Consider the following 16,282-nt stretch of genomic DNA (forward strand, 5'->3'; position numbering starts at 1 on the left):
GCAGCACAAGAGCAGCTGGGAGAGTGAGGAGTGAGAAACCTTGCTGCAGACACCAAGGTCAGTGCAGAGGCGGGGGAGTAAAGTGCAGAGGTGCTCGTCTCCACTCAGCTGTGTGCTGTGAGGGACCTCTCTCTTTTGGTGGGGCTCCCTTGGAGAAGAACCCCTGGGGGACCGACCGCCTGCCCCCTGAGGGACCTCCCTCTGAGTTGGGGCTCCCATGCGGCTGTGGCTGCCCCAGCCTCACCGCCAAGCCAGGGGCCTCCTGACTTCCCTCATCACTCTGCTCCTCCTCCACCTGGGCTCAGGTAGGATCCTGAGAGGCTGCTGGGGGCTCTCCCCCCTGCACATGCAGACGTGATGCTGCGGGACAGGGGAGTGGCTCTGTAGAAAGGGGGGAACCGAGCCACCAGCTCGGCCCATGCTGGGTTTCACTTTCACTTTTGTTCTTTCACACAACACAGGCGCTCCCTTGGCTGCCCTTTCTGACTCTTTGTCTCCTGCCTGAATGCTGCAGAGAGGGCTCCCACTCCCAGCACACCTCCTTCTCCTGCACATCCTCCCTCTCCTGTTTCCCCAGTGGTTTCCCATGGGACACAGGGGATGCAGCATGCACCAACTCACGCACAGCTCGCCCTTTGACACTCACTGACCCTAAATTTACTATTGCAAAAACTCACCTCCATTCTGTGCCCTTCTCCATTGCCCAGCCCAGCTCACAGTGGTGGGACCAGGACACCCTCTCACTGCCACCGTGGGGCAGGATGTCGTGCTGCCCTGCCACTTGTCCCCTCAACGCGATGCTCGCACCTTGGACGTCAGGTGGATCCGGGACCATATCTCTGAGACAGTGCACCACTACCACAATGGAGACGACCTGTACAGGGAGCAGATGGGGGCATATGCCGGGAGGACAGAGTTGGTCAGAGATGGTCTCTCTGCTGGAATCCTGGACTTGAGAATCACAGGGCTGAGACCCTCTGATGATGGCCAGTATTTCTGCACTGTGAAAAATGCTGATGCTTATGATGAAGCAACGGTGGAGCTGGAGGTGTCAGGTTAGTGGCTGGAGTGATGCTGCCAGTGCAGAGTTTATTTGTCCTTTGAATGTTCCAGCTGTTTCACATCATGAGGCATGCCCATGGATGTGGAGGTAATATTTGGAAAGAGAGCTCCCTGGAGAGTTTTGTCACTTTTCACTGTTGTGCTTGAAGACAATAATCATAATATTGTGAGGGCACTGGGCACAGGCTGCTGAGCAGCACCTTCAGCTGTGTCAGCAATGGGACCAAATAGCACACAGGGAGAATCGCAGAGTCCTCTGAGCAGCCGGATGTCTGCTTTACTTTTGCTTGCTGTGCTGGGAGAGACCTGAGATGTTGTCATGAATTCTTGAGGCTTCTTGACCCAGCACGGCTTGGTGCAGAGATGCTGCCTGGAGGTGCTGCAGCTCAGCACCTGGGTTTTGTGGGTAATTTGAGGTAACTGACGTTGCGCAGCCCGACTCCCTGGGTCTGGCACAAGCAGGGATAGTTTAGGATGATGGGGGGTTCGTGGAGCGCCCAGTCCCTGAGGCCCTTGGACCGTGACTGGTCTGGGATGTGTGTGGCATGTGAGCAGATGGGGTCTTTGCCTTGAAATGAATCCCTCCCCAAGTCAAGCCCAAGCCACGCGCTCTTCCTCCAGCCACAGGCACTGACCCCCACCTCTCCCTGGGGGGCTACGAGGCCGGAGGCGTCCGGGTGCTGTGTCGATCGGCCGGCTGGTACCCGCTGCCGCAGCTGCTATGGAGGGATGCTCGCGGGCAGCACCTGCCCTCGGTCTCCCAGACACATTCCCAGGACCAGGAGGGGCTCTTTGAAATCGAAGGTGCCGTCATCATGACTGGGAGCGTGGAGGGGCCCTTGTCCTGCGTGGTCAGGAACAGCCGCCTCCAGCAGGAGCGGGAATCATCCCTGCACATTGCAGGTACAAATGGCACAGCCAGGGTGAGGTGTTCCTGGCCCCTGCACTTGTCCTGACCCAGGAGAAGTCTGGGTCTTGCTTTTCCATCTGCAGGCATATAAACGCAGCCCATTTCCTTTTGCCTTTTCTCAGCTCCCTTCTTCCACAACGCCCAGCCCTGGATGGTGGCTCTGGCTCTGGTCCTCGTGCTTTTGGCTGTGTCCATTGGCCTCGGTGTTTATCTCTTTCGAAAGCAAGGTAAGCTGGCAGCACAGGGATGGAGCGGAGGGAGGTGTTCTGCAGGGACCCCCCTGGGTGTGGAGCGGGGCTGAGCCCTGGCCCAGGGAGGTGCGTAGGAGGAGGAAGGGAATGTTCTCCTGGGGATCCCAAAGGCCTTAGGATCGTCTTGGGTGGGAGGCCAGGGAGCATGGCTGCAGCGTGGGGCTGGTGGCAAGGCGCAGCCCCCCTGCACATGTTCCCACCCAGCAACCAAGCTGCTCTGCTCACCACCTCTTCCTCCGCCTTTGCTTTTCAGCGGCACAGAGCCGAGAGCTGGGTGAGTCCTTGCAGTCCCTGCCCCCAGCCCCTGGGAACTGGTGGTGTCTGTGCGGGAGGGCCTGGGCTGGGTGGGCTCTGGGGGCTTGTGTGCTGGTGGCTCGGGGGTGCTGGAGGAGCAGCTGGAGCCTGGTATGGGAGTGGGGAGTGCTGGGGCTAGGGCTGCCCTGGGCACGAAACACGTCCGGGATGGCTGAAAGGAACGGGGATCAAGGTGGGGACAGGGAGTGAGCTGCGGGGCTGCCCCGCTCAGCACTGATGCTTTTGGGAGACGGGCATTCTCCAACAATCCTTTATTCACTTCCGTAATGGCTTCAGTGGCACAAAGATAAAACTTGCACAAGTGTCTGTCCTTACAGTTCTGCTTACAAGAGCATTGTACAAAGCTGCACCACAATGACTATTTCTCTAGTCCCACCTCTGACCAAGGCAGTATTTTTACCTCTCATGGGATGTGTTGAGGGTCTACCAAGGGCTAAGCAACTCTACCCTCATGCATTATTTTCGTACCCACCATATATTACTTTCTCTTTCCTTTTCAGAGAAACGAGCTGCAGACTTGGGTAAGTCTCCCGGTGTTCAGACCCAAGGGCAACACCAATGCAATGTGCAGGGGAGGGTGTGCAGCTGGGACAGAGCAGCCCAGGGCTGGCCCCTCACCCTGCCCACACCCACTGGGCACCATCTGTGGGCTGTGACCAGTTCTCCCCTCTCCTTCCAGCATGGAGAAAGTTTCTGCTGCCTCACAATACAGGTAGGTGTGCATTGGGTTGCCCTCTGCTGTACTTCACCTGTTCAGGAGCCAATGGGTGTCCCATCTCCTGCCCCATGGGGCAGCTCCTGGCCCCGAGCTGGGGAAAGCCTGCCCAGGGCTGAGCTCTGCCCCTGATGGCCTGGCTCCTTCTGTCCCTACAGTGAGGGTGACCCTGGATCCACATACGGCTCATCCCATGCTTGTTGTGTCTCAGGACAACAGCAGTGTGAGATTGGAAAGTGAATGGCAGCAGGTGCCTGACACACCGGAGAGATTTGCCTGTTGGTGCTGCGTGCTGGGCCGTGAGGAGTTCAGAGAGGGGAGGCACTGCTGGTTGGTGGAGGTGGAGGGGGAGCGGCTAAAGTATTCACAGTGGGCTATGGGGGTTTCCAGGGCCTCTGTGGAGAGGAAGAAATGGATGAACAGGAGCCCTGAAGAAGGGATATGGGCTGTGCATTATGTTGAAGGAGAGCTCATATCTCTCACATCTCCTCCCACTCATTTGTCCCTGTCCCCTATCCCCACGAGGATCTGGGTCTGTCTGGACTATACCCAGGGGCAGGTGTCTTTTATCAACGCTGACAATGGGGTCCAGATCTTCACTTTCACAGCAGCCTCCTTCAACGGGGAGAGCATCCGCCCCTGGTTCCTGATGTGGACAGAGGGAATTCAGCTGTCCCTGAGAGACAGCACCCCCAAGACCCCATCCCCAGCCCTGGGGACCTCCTGCCCTTCTCCAGCCACTCCTGCATCACCTCTCCTTGGTTCTGCAGGAGGAGCAGAGGAATGAAGAGCAGTAGGGTCAGGGGCTGCCCCGCGTATAGGATAACCCGACCAAAAGCCCCAGGACAAACGGACACAACGACCAGCGTTCTGTGCCGTAAGCCAATTTATTACTGCGTGACATTATCTTATATAGTGTCAAAGCGTCCCACCCAGGAACCCAGGACCCCTCCCACTGTGCTCGCAGGCACCCCAGACCCCTCCTTTCGTGCACGCAGGCACAACCCAGAATAATCCCACACCTCCCCCCTCTTTATGCAGTAATGTACCCCCTTTAACCCGTTACACTAAGCGTGATTTAATCATAATTACTTAGGGACGAGTATCTGTCCCAGGAGCAAGCAGTGGCAATGGGAACCGTTCATGATTTTCGGTGAGAATGGTCAGCATGCTACGATTCATTATACTGCTTCTATCTATTTTTGCTTTAATACATGCATATACTAGCCCTATCACAATGAATACTATTACCAGTAGCAATATTGTTTGTGAGAGCGATTTAAGCCATCCTTCCAGATGAAAACCTAACCCCTCGAGAGTTGCCCCCAGCCAATTCTGTTCTGTGTCACGCTGCTCTTCTTTTATTTTGTCTTCTACCTGGGCTATTTGGGATATGTCACGTTCTACATCGGCAGTTACATTCGGAATGTGTATACAACAATGGTCAACCTTATCTTTAAGGTATCCACAGACGCCATGTTCCTTTAACAGAAGCATATCCAGGACCAATCTATTCTGCAGGGTCATTCTTGTTGTGGCTTGTAACTGTATATTTAATTCCTTAAACCCCCTTTTGGTTATGTTAGCCAGTCTATGTACTTGCCCCATCAAATTGTGTATCAGCTCCCTGTTGTGGTAGGAGGCTATCGGGGCAAACAACGATTCTACCACCCATCCTATCTTTACCCCAGTGGACGGTTCCTGCCACTCATCGTCTTCTTCACTTACTTCTCTTTTTGTCCTTCTCTCTATGAGAGGAGATTTTTTCCAAAGCGGGCAAAGGGTGGGCAATCCTAAAGTTATTTCTTTTACTGGGCCATCCAAACTTAAATGAGTTGTCCAAGTTCCATCACTGGCAGCCCACACAAAATGTCCCATGCTTCGTATAGTCGAAGATTTACAATTCACTAAGGTCTTTTCCCTACCAGTCTGGCTGGCTATATTCCGATCGGTTATACTCATGTTAACTTGTACACCTCTGCATGCACATCCGGTGGCTAAGGCTATCTTTACCGGGAGCAGAGATATTGTTTCTAAAGCAGTGTCACAATTGAATATTTGTGTACAATTCCACCACGGGACTGCCTTTACCCTCTCCCGACTGCTAGTTTCCCTCTGAGCCGTCTCATATAGTAAACTCTAGTCATTATTTGTCCTTCCTACCCACTGCAAACACCAAGGAGTATTCCCTCCATATTGGTATTTCTGCAGTATACTTAATGCCCATGCTGACTCCCAACCCTCTAATCTTCCTATCTCGTTACCTTCTTTACACTTCCATATAACCTTTTCCTTTTGTCGTGTGCGTGGTGCATCATACTCACACATCCCTAGTCGTCCATCCTTGTTGTCTAGGTCCGTAAATATGTAATTTCTTTCCTTTTGACACCCAGAATAAAGGCGAATCTGACACTTTCTATAAAACCCTTCCAGCCTTTCTGTCTCTATGACTGTTTCCGATTCACATTGGATTGTTTTGTTTTTCTCAATCTGGGGTATCGGTGATGTGATTATACCCCAGGGTATAGAATCACCTGCAGATTTAGGTATAGGCAAACAAGCGGTCACTTGACTCACATTCTGCATTTTTGCAAAATCTCTAATTAACCCTATCATTAAATTTTCCTCTTGATTGCTCCTTGCTTGCTGTGTGTACTGAACTGACCTTTTATCTCTCATTTTTAACAACACTGGAATTTTACAGACTCCTCGGGTTGCTCGAGGGCTGCGAGCAGTGCGATGCAGCCACAATAGCAGACCCATAGAGCACAGACCAAGTGTCATGTTAGCTGGAATCACCTTCCAAGCACGTTCCTGAGAACAGAGCAACCAATAGGGGTTAGGTAAACGCCAATGAACAGAGTTTGAAACATGCGCGACGCAGACCGATTGATAAAAGGCCGTTGCACGGCTATTTACAGTCCAAGCATCCCCAGGGAAAAAGTCCACCGGTGCAGGAGCTTGGCCCGGTGGCTGCACCCACAACCAGGCCACCGACTGATTGCGCACTGTGGTCTTAACCGTCCACGGCGGAACGGTCACATCCGCTATTGTCCCATTGTCCCAAACGTCAATGGAGCCGCACAATTGTGCCACCGGCAGAACGGTTTCTTTTCCGTCCTCCGTCACATGCGTGGTGCTGTCCGATGACAAGTGTATTTCATGTGTCAGATTGATACCTGCCTGCACGGTGGCATTGATACGGATGGTAGTCAGCTTCCTTCCCCCGCAAGTAACAGGTGGGAACAACCCACGAAGTGTCCCGTTGAGTACTGGCTCAGCAGACCGTAGGTTGTAAGCGTATGGCGTTGGAAACAGCGGAGCGGTCCGGTAGCCCACAGCATACTCCTGCCAGTAGCCCCCGTACACTGCAGGGCACAAGGCGAGGACAAGCAGGAGTCGCTGTAAAGGGGAGAAAGTTACTTACTCATTTCCTGTTCCTTTGAGTCCACCTGCTCAGGGAACGGCTGTTCCTTTGAGTCCACCTGCTCAGGGAACAGACGTACCCATCGGGCTGGAACCCATCGAACCCCCGATGGTAGTTGTACACAGGCGTAACCCCGCCCCATAACTAACAGGGGTACCGGATCCCGATTCCACGGCCCACCGTCCAGGCGTACCTGAACAACCCCTAAAGGTGCACGTTCTGTCATAGCATGGTCTGCGGATTGACCTTCCAAATGGTTTAAACTAAAAAGGGCCTTTAATAACAAAGCGTGCGGACAGGAATCTCCATAGCCAGTCGCCTCCATTCCCCCCTCTTTAAGGGCATCGAGACAAGCTTTCAAAGTCAGATGAGTACGCTCAATAATGGCTTGCCCAGTAGAATTATGCGGAATACCCAAGATATGAGTGATGCCCCAGGTGCAACACCATTGGCCAAAGAGCCGACTAGTGTAGCCTGGACCATTATCTGTTTTTAGAGTGTGCGGGATGCCCATGACCGCAACTGCAATGCGCAGGGCACGAATGCACTCTCGAGCTTTCTGTGCTGTGAGAGCAGTAGCCCACATCATACCACTACAGGTATCCACCGCGACGTGGAGAAACCGGAAACGTCTGAAAGGCGCATATTCTGTAACGTCCATCTGCCACAGCTCGTTGGGGCGCAGTCCTCTCGGATTTACCCCAGACGGCAGAGGAGCAGGGTGACTACAAGCTGGACATGCGGCTATTATAGACCGTGCGTCAGCTAACGGAATTTTAAATAAACGATGCAACGACAAAGCCGATTGGTGAAATTGACGGTGCGACTGGGCAGCAGCTACGCGAGTATCGACAAGAGCAGGGTAGCATGCCAAGTCTGCTGCCGCGTTACCCGCCATAATGAAACCAGGTAACTGGGTATGGCTGTTGACATGCATTACAAAAACAGGCTGGCTGCGCCGAGAAAGAGCATTATACAGGAGGACTGCGGTTTCAGTCCGTGGTGCAATGCAGGAACGGCAGAGGGTGGCAGAGCGAAAACAGTATTGGCTATCTGTTACAATATTCAAAGGCTCTGTGGGAAAAAGAGAGAGCGCGAGACAAATAGCAAGCATTTCAAGACGCTGTAAAGAAACAGAAGTGTTGCAGCGCACTTGGCCTTCCCATTCCGAGCCAGTCCACCACACCACAGCAAACTTGTGAGTGGAGCCAGCTGCATCAGTGAAAACAGTTCGAGCCTGCAATGGCTCTGGAGAGATCGGCAAAGCAGGAATTACATCAAGTACGGAAAATAGATTCGCATAAGGCGACTTTGGATACGCCTGCAAAGCATAAGGGTAAGCTGCTAGGGCCATATGCAACCGCATAGATTGTTGTAAAAGAGACGCCAGGGCATTCGGCCGCAGTTCCACCGACAACGGGCGCGGTTCACTGCCATCTATTGCACGTACCTTCATTCGAGCCCACTCTATAGCGAGGGCAAGGAGTTCATCCCATTGTGGAAACACAACGCGGGGCACAGACACATAGCCAAAAAGCAGTGGGCGCTGCAGCTGGCCCTGATGTAGAATAATAATAGCTCCCTGTACCTGCAGAAGGATGTGTGCAAGTAAGGGCCGCGAGGCATCGCGACGCCATAAGCCTTGCTTTTGGAGGCGTTGCATAAAGCGCTCTAATATGTGCTGATGTTGGGAAGACAGTTGGCGCGGGGCTGTCAGGTCAGTGTCGCCCCGTAACTGATCAGTAAATAATTGCATCTCATCAGGGGGCAGCGGAACAAATTGACGGAGCCACTGCAGGGCACCAACCAACACTTGTAACTGATGCAAGTTAGTAACTGAATTCTCTGTGACTAACAATTTTTGAGGCCGCACAAGGCATTCTGTAAGCTGAGTCCCCAGATGTTTGTATGGAGCCACTAGCTGAGTTTTATCTTTCCCGATGGTCAGACCAAATCCCAGTAGAGCGGCCTCTATTTGATCGTACAGACCCGAAGGCAGTACGGGGGCAGCAAGCAGCAGGTCATCCATATAATGGACTACCAAGATAGTGGGGTGCTGCTGACGAACTGCCTCGAGGGCTTTGGCCACATACATCTGACAAATTGTAGGGGAATTCTTCATACCTTGAGGGAGGACAACCCATTCATACCGGGCTGCTGGCTGCATATTGTTCAACGATGGAATGGTTAGAGCAAAAGGCTTGGTGTCATCGGGATGCAAAGGTATGCTGAAAAAACAATCCTTTAAATCTATAATCATACATTGCCAATCTCTAGGGATCATAGTAGGTAACGGCAACCCGGGCTGTAAGGGCCCCATGTCCTCCATCGAGGCGTTAACCGCATGTAAATCATGTAAAAAGCGCCATTTCCCAGATTTTTTCTTAATTACAAATACAGGGGAATTCCAAGGGCTAGTTGACGGAACGAGATGTCCTTGTTGCACTTCTTGTTTGACGAGTTCATGCAGAGCGATAAGCTTTTCTTTTGTGATGGGCCACTGGGCAACCCATATGGGGTCATCCGACCGCCATGTTAAACGCCAACAGGGGCGCGGCTTCCCAGTGGCCCCCTGTGTAAAACCTGCTGTGAAGGTTCAATATGCAAGCGAGCTCCTGCTAACACTAATGCATCACGACCTAACAGAGATATAGGAATGGCTAGAACGTAGGGTCTGAGAGGCCCCACCTCCCACCGGACACCAGCGTCATCCCAGCGAATCAATACTGGATGACGGCTGCGATGACCTTCCACCAAACCACCCACCCCACTGACTGCTCGGGGCAGCGGATCTAGTGGCCACTGTTGAGGCCAGTGTGTGGTGGAAATGGAGGTGACATCTGCACCAGAGCCCACTAAAAAGGTTATAGTGGCTACCGGTGGAAATGCATCCTTCACACCTTGAATAGCTACTCGGGCAGGCATAGCTGGCCGAGAACCCATGTCAAAACTAACTTGTATCAGGGGATAATTCGCGCTAGAGAGTCCATCATCACTTTCGGTTACCAGAGGGAACACAGTGGGCTCAGCTGTGGCAGTCCGCAGCTGCATGGGAATCTCCACTCCTTGCTCCACTGCCTGTGCACCTGCAAGCCAAGCTTCTGTATTTACCAATCGTTTTCCGGCCCGAGACTGGACGGCGGACTTGTCCACCCCTGCTCGATGGGGGTTGGGACCCACGCTTGAGGCCGAGACGGTGGGCCCCTTTTCGTCCCGGCGCTGGCGTTTCCCGACAGCCCCCCCCCTTTTCCTCTTTTACCTCCCCTTTTCGTTCTGAACACTCGCGAGCGCAGTGGCCAGGCCGCCCACACACCCAACAACGGACACGGCTGTTTTCGATCACAGGTTCCCTTTTCTTGGAACAATCACGAGCTACGTGACCACGCTGTCCGCAGCGAAAACAACCTCCAGGATGAATCTGGAGAGCAAACGCCTGGAGGGCAGATGTGATCCCAACCATCTGCTCACTGAGAGCAGCAGCAAGAGGCTGCATCTCCTGAGCCTTGCCAAACGCACATCCGCGAGCAATCAGCTCGCCCGCGCTTGCAGAAGCTGGAAGCGCTGCAAGAGTAGCCTTGAACTCAGGTAGAGCTCCCGTTCTTAAGCATTCTCTCAAAACAACATCTTGCGCTTCCGGTGGTAAATTACTGCTCGCCACAGCTGTCTGCACTCTATCTGCAAAGTGCCCAAAATGTTCCTCAGGTTTTTGCCGAATATGGAGATAACTGAGAGTCAGGCTGACTACAGCATTCATCCGCTCTAATGCTCTACGGCCCAAATCAGCAGCGGCAATCAGCACGGGCTGCGGCAGCAACAGCTATTCCTGTGGAGTATTCCACCTCCCCCGTCCCAACAACGCTTCCCCAGGCATACCATGTAAAGGATCCTGGGGATTCGCCCATGCACGCGCCATTAACACTTCACCTTCCTCTTCTAGTAAAGACTCAAACATGGGTATCTGCGCTGCCATCAGGCAGGCTCGGGCAACCTGCCGCCAATCAAACATCAGGGGCCCTTGCAAGGCCACCGCATCCAACAAAACCTGTGTCTGTGGGCTAGAGAATCCCCCCTCCTGTACAGCCTTTTTTAACTGTAGCAGCATCTTATAATCTACCGGCTGCCACTGATGTCCTTGAGACCCCGCGAAAACAGGATAGCACCCTATCCGCACAGGACTTGGCGTTATTTCACAACCTGAGAGAAGACATTCTCTCGCACTAATAGTCCATTTTTCTCTTGCCTTTTGCACCTCCTCGCAGATGTGCATCGGCTGCCGCGGGGTAGCCTGTCTAGGATCCCAAGACTCCTCATCTGTTGAACTCTCACTATCCACTCGTTTTCTCTCTCGGGACGCAGCACCCGACGGAACGGGAATGCGACGCATGGACGATGGTAGGGGCTTCTCCGAAAAAGACTCTTCCCGCGCTTCCCCCCCCTCCCGCCCTCCAGGGTCAAACGCGGGGCGGGCTGCATACAGCAGCAGCCGGAGGGAGCCCGAAAACGCCGGCGCCTGCCCGGATGCCACCCCTGCCCCTTCAGGACCCCCAGCAGGGAACAGAATAAGGGAGCCCTTCTTATTTACCCCCCAAAAGGACCCGTCCGATGAAGTATATACTGTGCTCCCTTCCGCCGGAGGAGCACTAGGTGTTGCTATTCTTTCACGATCCAACCGAACTCGCAGGGGGGCCACAAAAGGTTTCCCACCCTCTTCTTTCTCCTGCTCCACATTATTTTCATCCCCCGATCGAGCCTCCTCCTTCTCCTGCCCCGACCCTTCCTTTAGATTGTTTTTTATCGGCAGCTCCATAGGAGCCTGCTTATTCTCACTGTCCCCATCGGACAAAAGCATGCGGTGCACAGTAGCCCACAGGCATGCCTCGTTGGCTACCTTTTCCAAAACCGCTCGCACTGACCCATAGGTCGGTAATAAAGTCTGCGCATCTTTGTTCCCAATGCAAGCGCTGTCACATAAATCCCGTCCCACTGCTTCTAAAGTAGCCTGTTTCAGGCAATGGACAGGAGACCCCGCCAGATTCCGGCGTGTCGCCCAAAACAAGAGGGACCGAATGTCCTTCTTTCGTAAAGTTATTCCTACTTCCTTGGCCAAGGATTTTCAAGTACTCACCACCTCATCGACTCCAGGCCCCATGGCCACCCATGTACCTAGCACGTACGCACCGCGCCTAACTCGCGCCAACCGGTTGCACGTCGGGGTTCGTATCACGTCGGGGTCACCATATGTAGGATAACCCGACCGAAAGCCCCAGGACAAACGGACACAACGACCAGCATTCTGTGCCGTAAGCCAATTTATTACTGCATGACATTATCTTATATAGTGTCAAAGCGTCCCACCCAGGAACCCAGGACCCCTCCCACTGTGCTCGCAGGCACCCCAGACCCCTCCTTTCGTGCACGCAGGCACAACCCAGAATAATCCCACACCGCGTTCCTCCCTGCTGCTGGAGGAGGGCTGGGATGCTGCAAGCAGGGGCCAGGCCCCTTGCAGCCCCTGGGCTCTGCCCTGCATGCAGCTCCTGTGCTGGGGCACAAGCCCGGCTGGCACCCATGGGTCTCACCCTGCCTCTGAGCCCCAGCGGGCAGCACAGGGGCTGCAGCAGCTCTCCACGCTCCTCTCTCCTCTGCTTGCACTGCTTGCAGATCCCAGGGCAAGGGATGTGGTCACTGTGTGCTGCTGGCCAGTGCAGGCCACCTTTGGCTCCTAGTTTGGGGTTGATCCTTGCTCTGTGCCTGGTGCTGAGCATAAGCAGCCTGTGGGGGCTCTGTGTTCCCTCCTCTGGAGCACATCTATGCAAGATGCAGCAGCAGGACTGTGTCAAATAAAGTTTTACACAGGAAGATGGAGTCTGGCAGTGGCATTTCCTGGGTGCTTTGTGTCCTGAGGCCTTGCTGCCTGGGAAGGCGTCTTGCAGCAGACCATCTCCTCACACGCCTTGCCCTGCAGAGCCTTCACCGTCCTCGTAGCCCTCCCTTGGAGGCTCTCGCACAGTTTCACAGCCTTTGTCTGCTGCGGTGCCCACAGCTGCACGCAGTGCTCGAGGCGAGGCCGCAGCAGGCCGAGCAGAGCGGGACCATCCCTTCCCTCGGCCGGCCAGCAGTGCCGTACCTGAGGCACCCCAGGGCACGCTTGGCCCTTTGGGGTCCCATGCCATGGCCCCCACACACCCGCTCCTCTTGGTGAGACACCATAGGAGTGCATAAGCCACTGCCCTGCCCCCAGAACACTGCAGAGACACCAGCGAGGCTTGTGGAGCATCTTTATTGTCAGGACCACGACATCGGATCTGAGATGGCGCCAACTGGGAGCCGCCGATGCCGGGAGGTGTCCATCTGGGGGTCCTCAGATGCTGCCTGGAAAAACTGGGGACACACATGGCGAGAGATAGGGTGATTTGTGCCTCACCGATGGGGACGGGGATGGGGACACCATTACCTGCAGGATAGTTGTCTCCAGGAAGGGGAGTGTAACCTGCAGGGGGGAGAAGAGGACTGAGCAGAGTCCTCGTTGCCCTTGACCATGGCCCCGGCTCTCCCCGTTCACTCACCCGGGGCAGGAGGCCTGGCCCTGAAGCGGTAGACGCCGGCGAGAAAGAAGCCAAGTCCCAGCACCATCAGCACGGTGGCCACCGCCACCAGTATCGTCACCTCCGGCATCAGTCCGGGACCTGTGGGGACATGGCCATGTGAGTGGCAGCAAGGAATCAAGACCGCTGGCCTCCAGATGCGGTCCTGCGCCTCTCCACTCACTCCAGTCCTCCAGGAGAGGCTCCTGCAGGCTGACGTGCTGCACCGAGCACGTGTAGGTGTCGCCTGTCACCGGGGCCACCAGCAGGGACACCTGCGTCTGGTAGCTCCAGTCGCTGTTGGCGATGGCGGAGATGGGGCTGTAGTCGTATGGCTCCACGATGTCCCCGTTGTGCAGCCAGATGACGGTCACCTCGGGGGGGTAGAAGCCCCAGATGTGGCAGCTGAGGCGGACGGGCACACGGGTGTTCCCCGTCTCCGTGGGGATGATGCGGACTTGGGGCTGCGCTGGAGCAGGGATGGGGATGGGGTCAGTGGTGGGTGAGCCCCTTTTCCCTGCCCTTTGCAACGTCCCCACGCAATGTTCCGTGCAACGCTCCTGTGCAACGCTCCTGTGCAAAGCTCCCCACAACTTCCCCATGCCACTTCCCCTCACAATGCTCTGTGCAAGCTCTAGGCATCGTCCCATGCGATGTCACATGCGACATCTCCATGCCATGCCCACAAGACACCCTGTGCAATACTCCTGTGCCACACCCTGCAAGAAGCATTGGTCTGTGCAACATCCCCTTGCAAAGGGCAATGCAATGCGCTGTGCAGTGCTGCGTGCAACATCCCGCTGTGACGTCCTCACGCAGTGTGCTCTGCAACACCTCCATGCAATGCCCAGTGCAACATCTCCTTGCAACATGCTCTGCAACACGCTTGGGCAGCACTCCAATATAACATGCTCTGCAAAAACACTTTGCAGTGCCCCCATTCAACAACTCCATGCAACACGCTCTACAACAACTCCCAGCATTGCCCTTTGCAACACTCTTCTTCTATCCTCCATGTGACACCCCCATGCAACATGCTTCGGAACAGCCTTGTGAAACATTCCCATGCAATGCCCGGTGCTACATCTTGCTGAGGCGATCAGCTCCAGAGCAGACTCTTTCTGCAGCGGAGCAGGGGATCGGACAGGCAGGGCTACTTTTTTCCAGCACGAAGCCCACTTGAGGGAACCGCCAGGACCCAGCGGCCCTAGAGACATAGGCTGACGAGGCATAGGCGAAGCCAGCAGGGCCCCCTCTCAGGCCGTTCAAAAGTTGCCTCTGGGGAGTGCAAAGACCAGGAACGCAGCAACTGGGACGGGCAAACAGGGCATGGTGCATTAGAAGGGAGTGGCACTGCAGTTCACGCAGGCAGGGTGAGCAGGGAGGGCAGAGCGTTCTCCCCCTGCCCATACGAAAAACTCCTCTAACAACGGTCTACTTCTAGCTAGGCTGCAATGGACTCCACCAGGCACAGTGCTCTCTCTAGCAAGTCTGTGCACACCCAGACTGACCGCCCGCTCACGAATGCACCAGTTCAGGTCTCTGGGTGCAGGGAGCATCTGAGCCTCTTGCTGCCATCTGCGGGAGGCAGAGAGACTGTGTGTGCGTGAGCTGCAAGCAGGTGGATAACCTGGTCTGCCTGGTGGCAGAACTCAAGGAGGAGGTGGAGAGGTTGAGGGTTATCAGGGAGTGTGAGCGGGAAATAGAGTGGTGGGGCAACTCCCTGCGGGGCCTGAAGGAGAGGTACCGGGGTGAGACACCCCAAATGGGGGTGGACCCCCCCCCCTGTCGCTGTCAAGCAAAGGGAGGGGACCTAGGAGTTGAGGAGGAATGGAGACAGGTCCGGTCCCTGCTCGACATCACAGGCGATGCCACCCGATACAAGTCCCTATCTTCCCAGGTGCCCTTCCACAACAGGTTTGAGGCCCTGGAGCTTGAGGGACCGGTAGCTGAGAAAGAGGTAGAAAGTGTAGCCAGGAGGATGCCTAGGGTGAGGAATTCGACTCTACGCCTCAGGACTGCCTCCACCAGGACAGAAAGAAGGGAGACTGTTGTAGGTGACTCCCTTCTCAAGGGAACAGAGGGCCCTAATTGTCGGCCTGACCCTACCCATAGGGAAGTCTGTTGCCTCCCTGGGGCCAGGGTCAGGGACATTGCCAGAAAGCTTCTCAAACTCGTTTGCCCCTCTGATTGCTATCCTCTTTTGATAGTCCAGGCTGGCAGTGATGACATTGAAGAGAGAAGCCTGAAGGCTGTCAAACAGGACATTAGGGGACTGGGGCGGTTAGTGGATGGAGTGGGAGTACAGGTGCAGCAGATCTCCACACTGCAGCCCATGGAGGAGCCCCTGGTGCAGGAGGTGGAAGGGGCCTGGTGGAGGCTGCAGCCCATGGAGAGCCCCTGCAGGAGCAGGCCCCAGGCCGGAGCCACAGCCCGTGGAGAGGAGCCCCCACAGGAGCAGGAGGTCTGGGGAGAGCTGCCACCTGTGGGGGACACAGATTGGAACAGTTTGCTCCTGACAGATGTACCCCATAATATACACCCATACAGGAGCAGTTGTTAGAGAGCCGCTGCCTTTGGGAAGCCCATGTAGGATCAGTTTGGGAAGGACGGCATCCCATGGGAGGAGTTGTTGACTCGGCTGAAGGTGGAAAGCCCTTGCAGGGAGATCTGGACAGACTGGAGAGCTGGGCAATCACCAACTGCATGAAGTTTAACAAAGGCAAGTGCCAGGTCCTGCACCTGGGACACAGCAACCCTGGCTATACGTGCAGACTGGGGGATAAGACGCTGCAGAGCAGCCCTGCAGAGAGGGATCTGGGGGTTGTGGTTGACAGCAAGCTGAACATCAGCCAGCAGTGTGCCCTGATAGCCAGAAGGGCCAATCGTATCCTGGGGTGCATCGAGCACAGCATTGCTAGTCGGTCAAGGGTAGTGATTGCCCCGCTCTACTATGCGCTGTGCAGCCTCACCTCAAGTACTGTGTGCAGTTCTGAGCACCAGAGTACAAGAAGGACA

The 16,282-nt window shown here is 55.1% G+C and overlaps 1 protein-coding gene across 1 annotated transcript; it reads left to right on the top strand.

Annotated features, from left to right (window-relative positions):
• Window positions 1–217: 217 nt before the first annotated feature.
• On the top strand, window positions 218–4,040 carry LOC311220327 (butyrophilin subfamily 1 member A1-like; the record flags this gene model as incomplete). Its single annotated transcript, XM_084303835.1, has 8 exons — window positions 218–305; window positions 708–1,055; window positions 1,684–1,965; window positions 2,095–2,199; window positions 2,477–2,497; window positions 3,039–3,059; window positions 3,218–3,250; window positions 3,412–4,040. 8 exons carry the CDS (start codon window positions 218–220, stop codon window positions 4,038–4,040), a joined length of 1,527 nt encoding a protein of 508 aa, XP_084159961.1.
• Window positions 4,041–16,282: the final 12,242 nt, after the last annotated feature.

The sequence above is a fragment of the Netta rufina genome, assembly GCF_964035555.1.
Source record: "Netta rufina genome assembly, chromosome: 31".
NCBI lineage: Eukaryota > Metazoa > Chordata > Aves > Anseriformes > Anatidae > Netta > Netta rufina.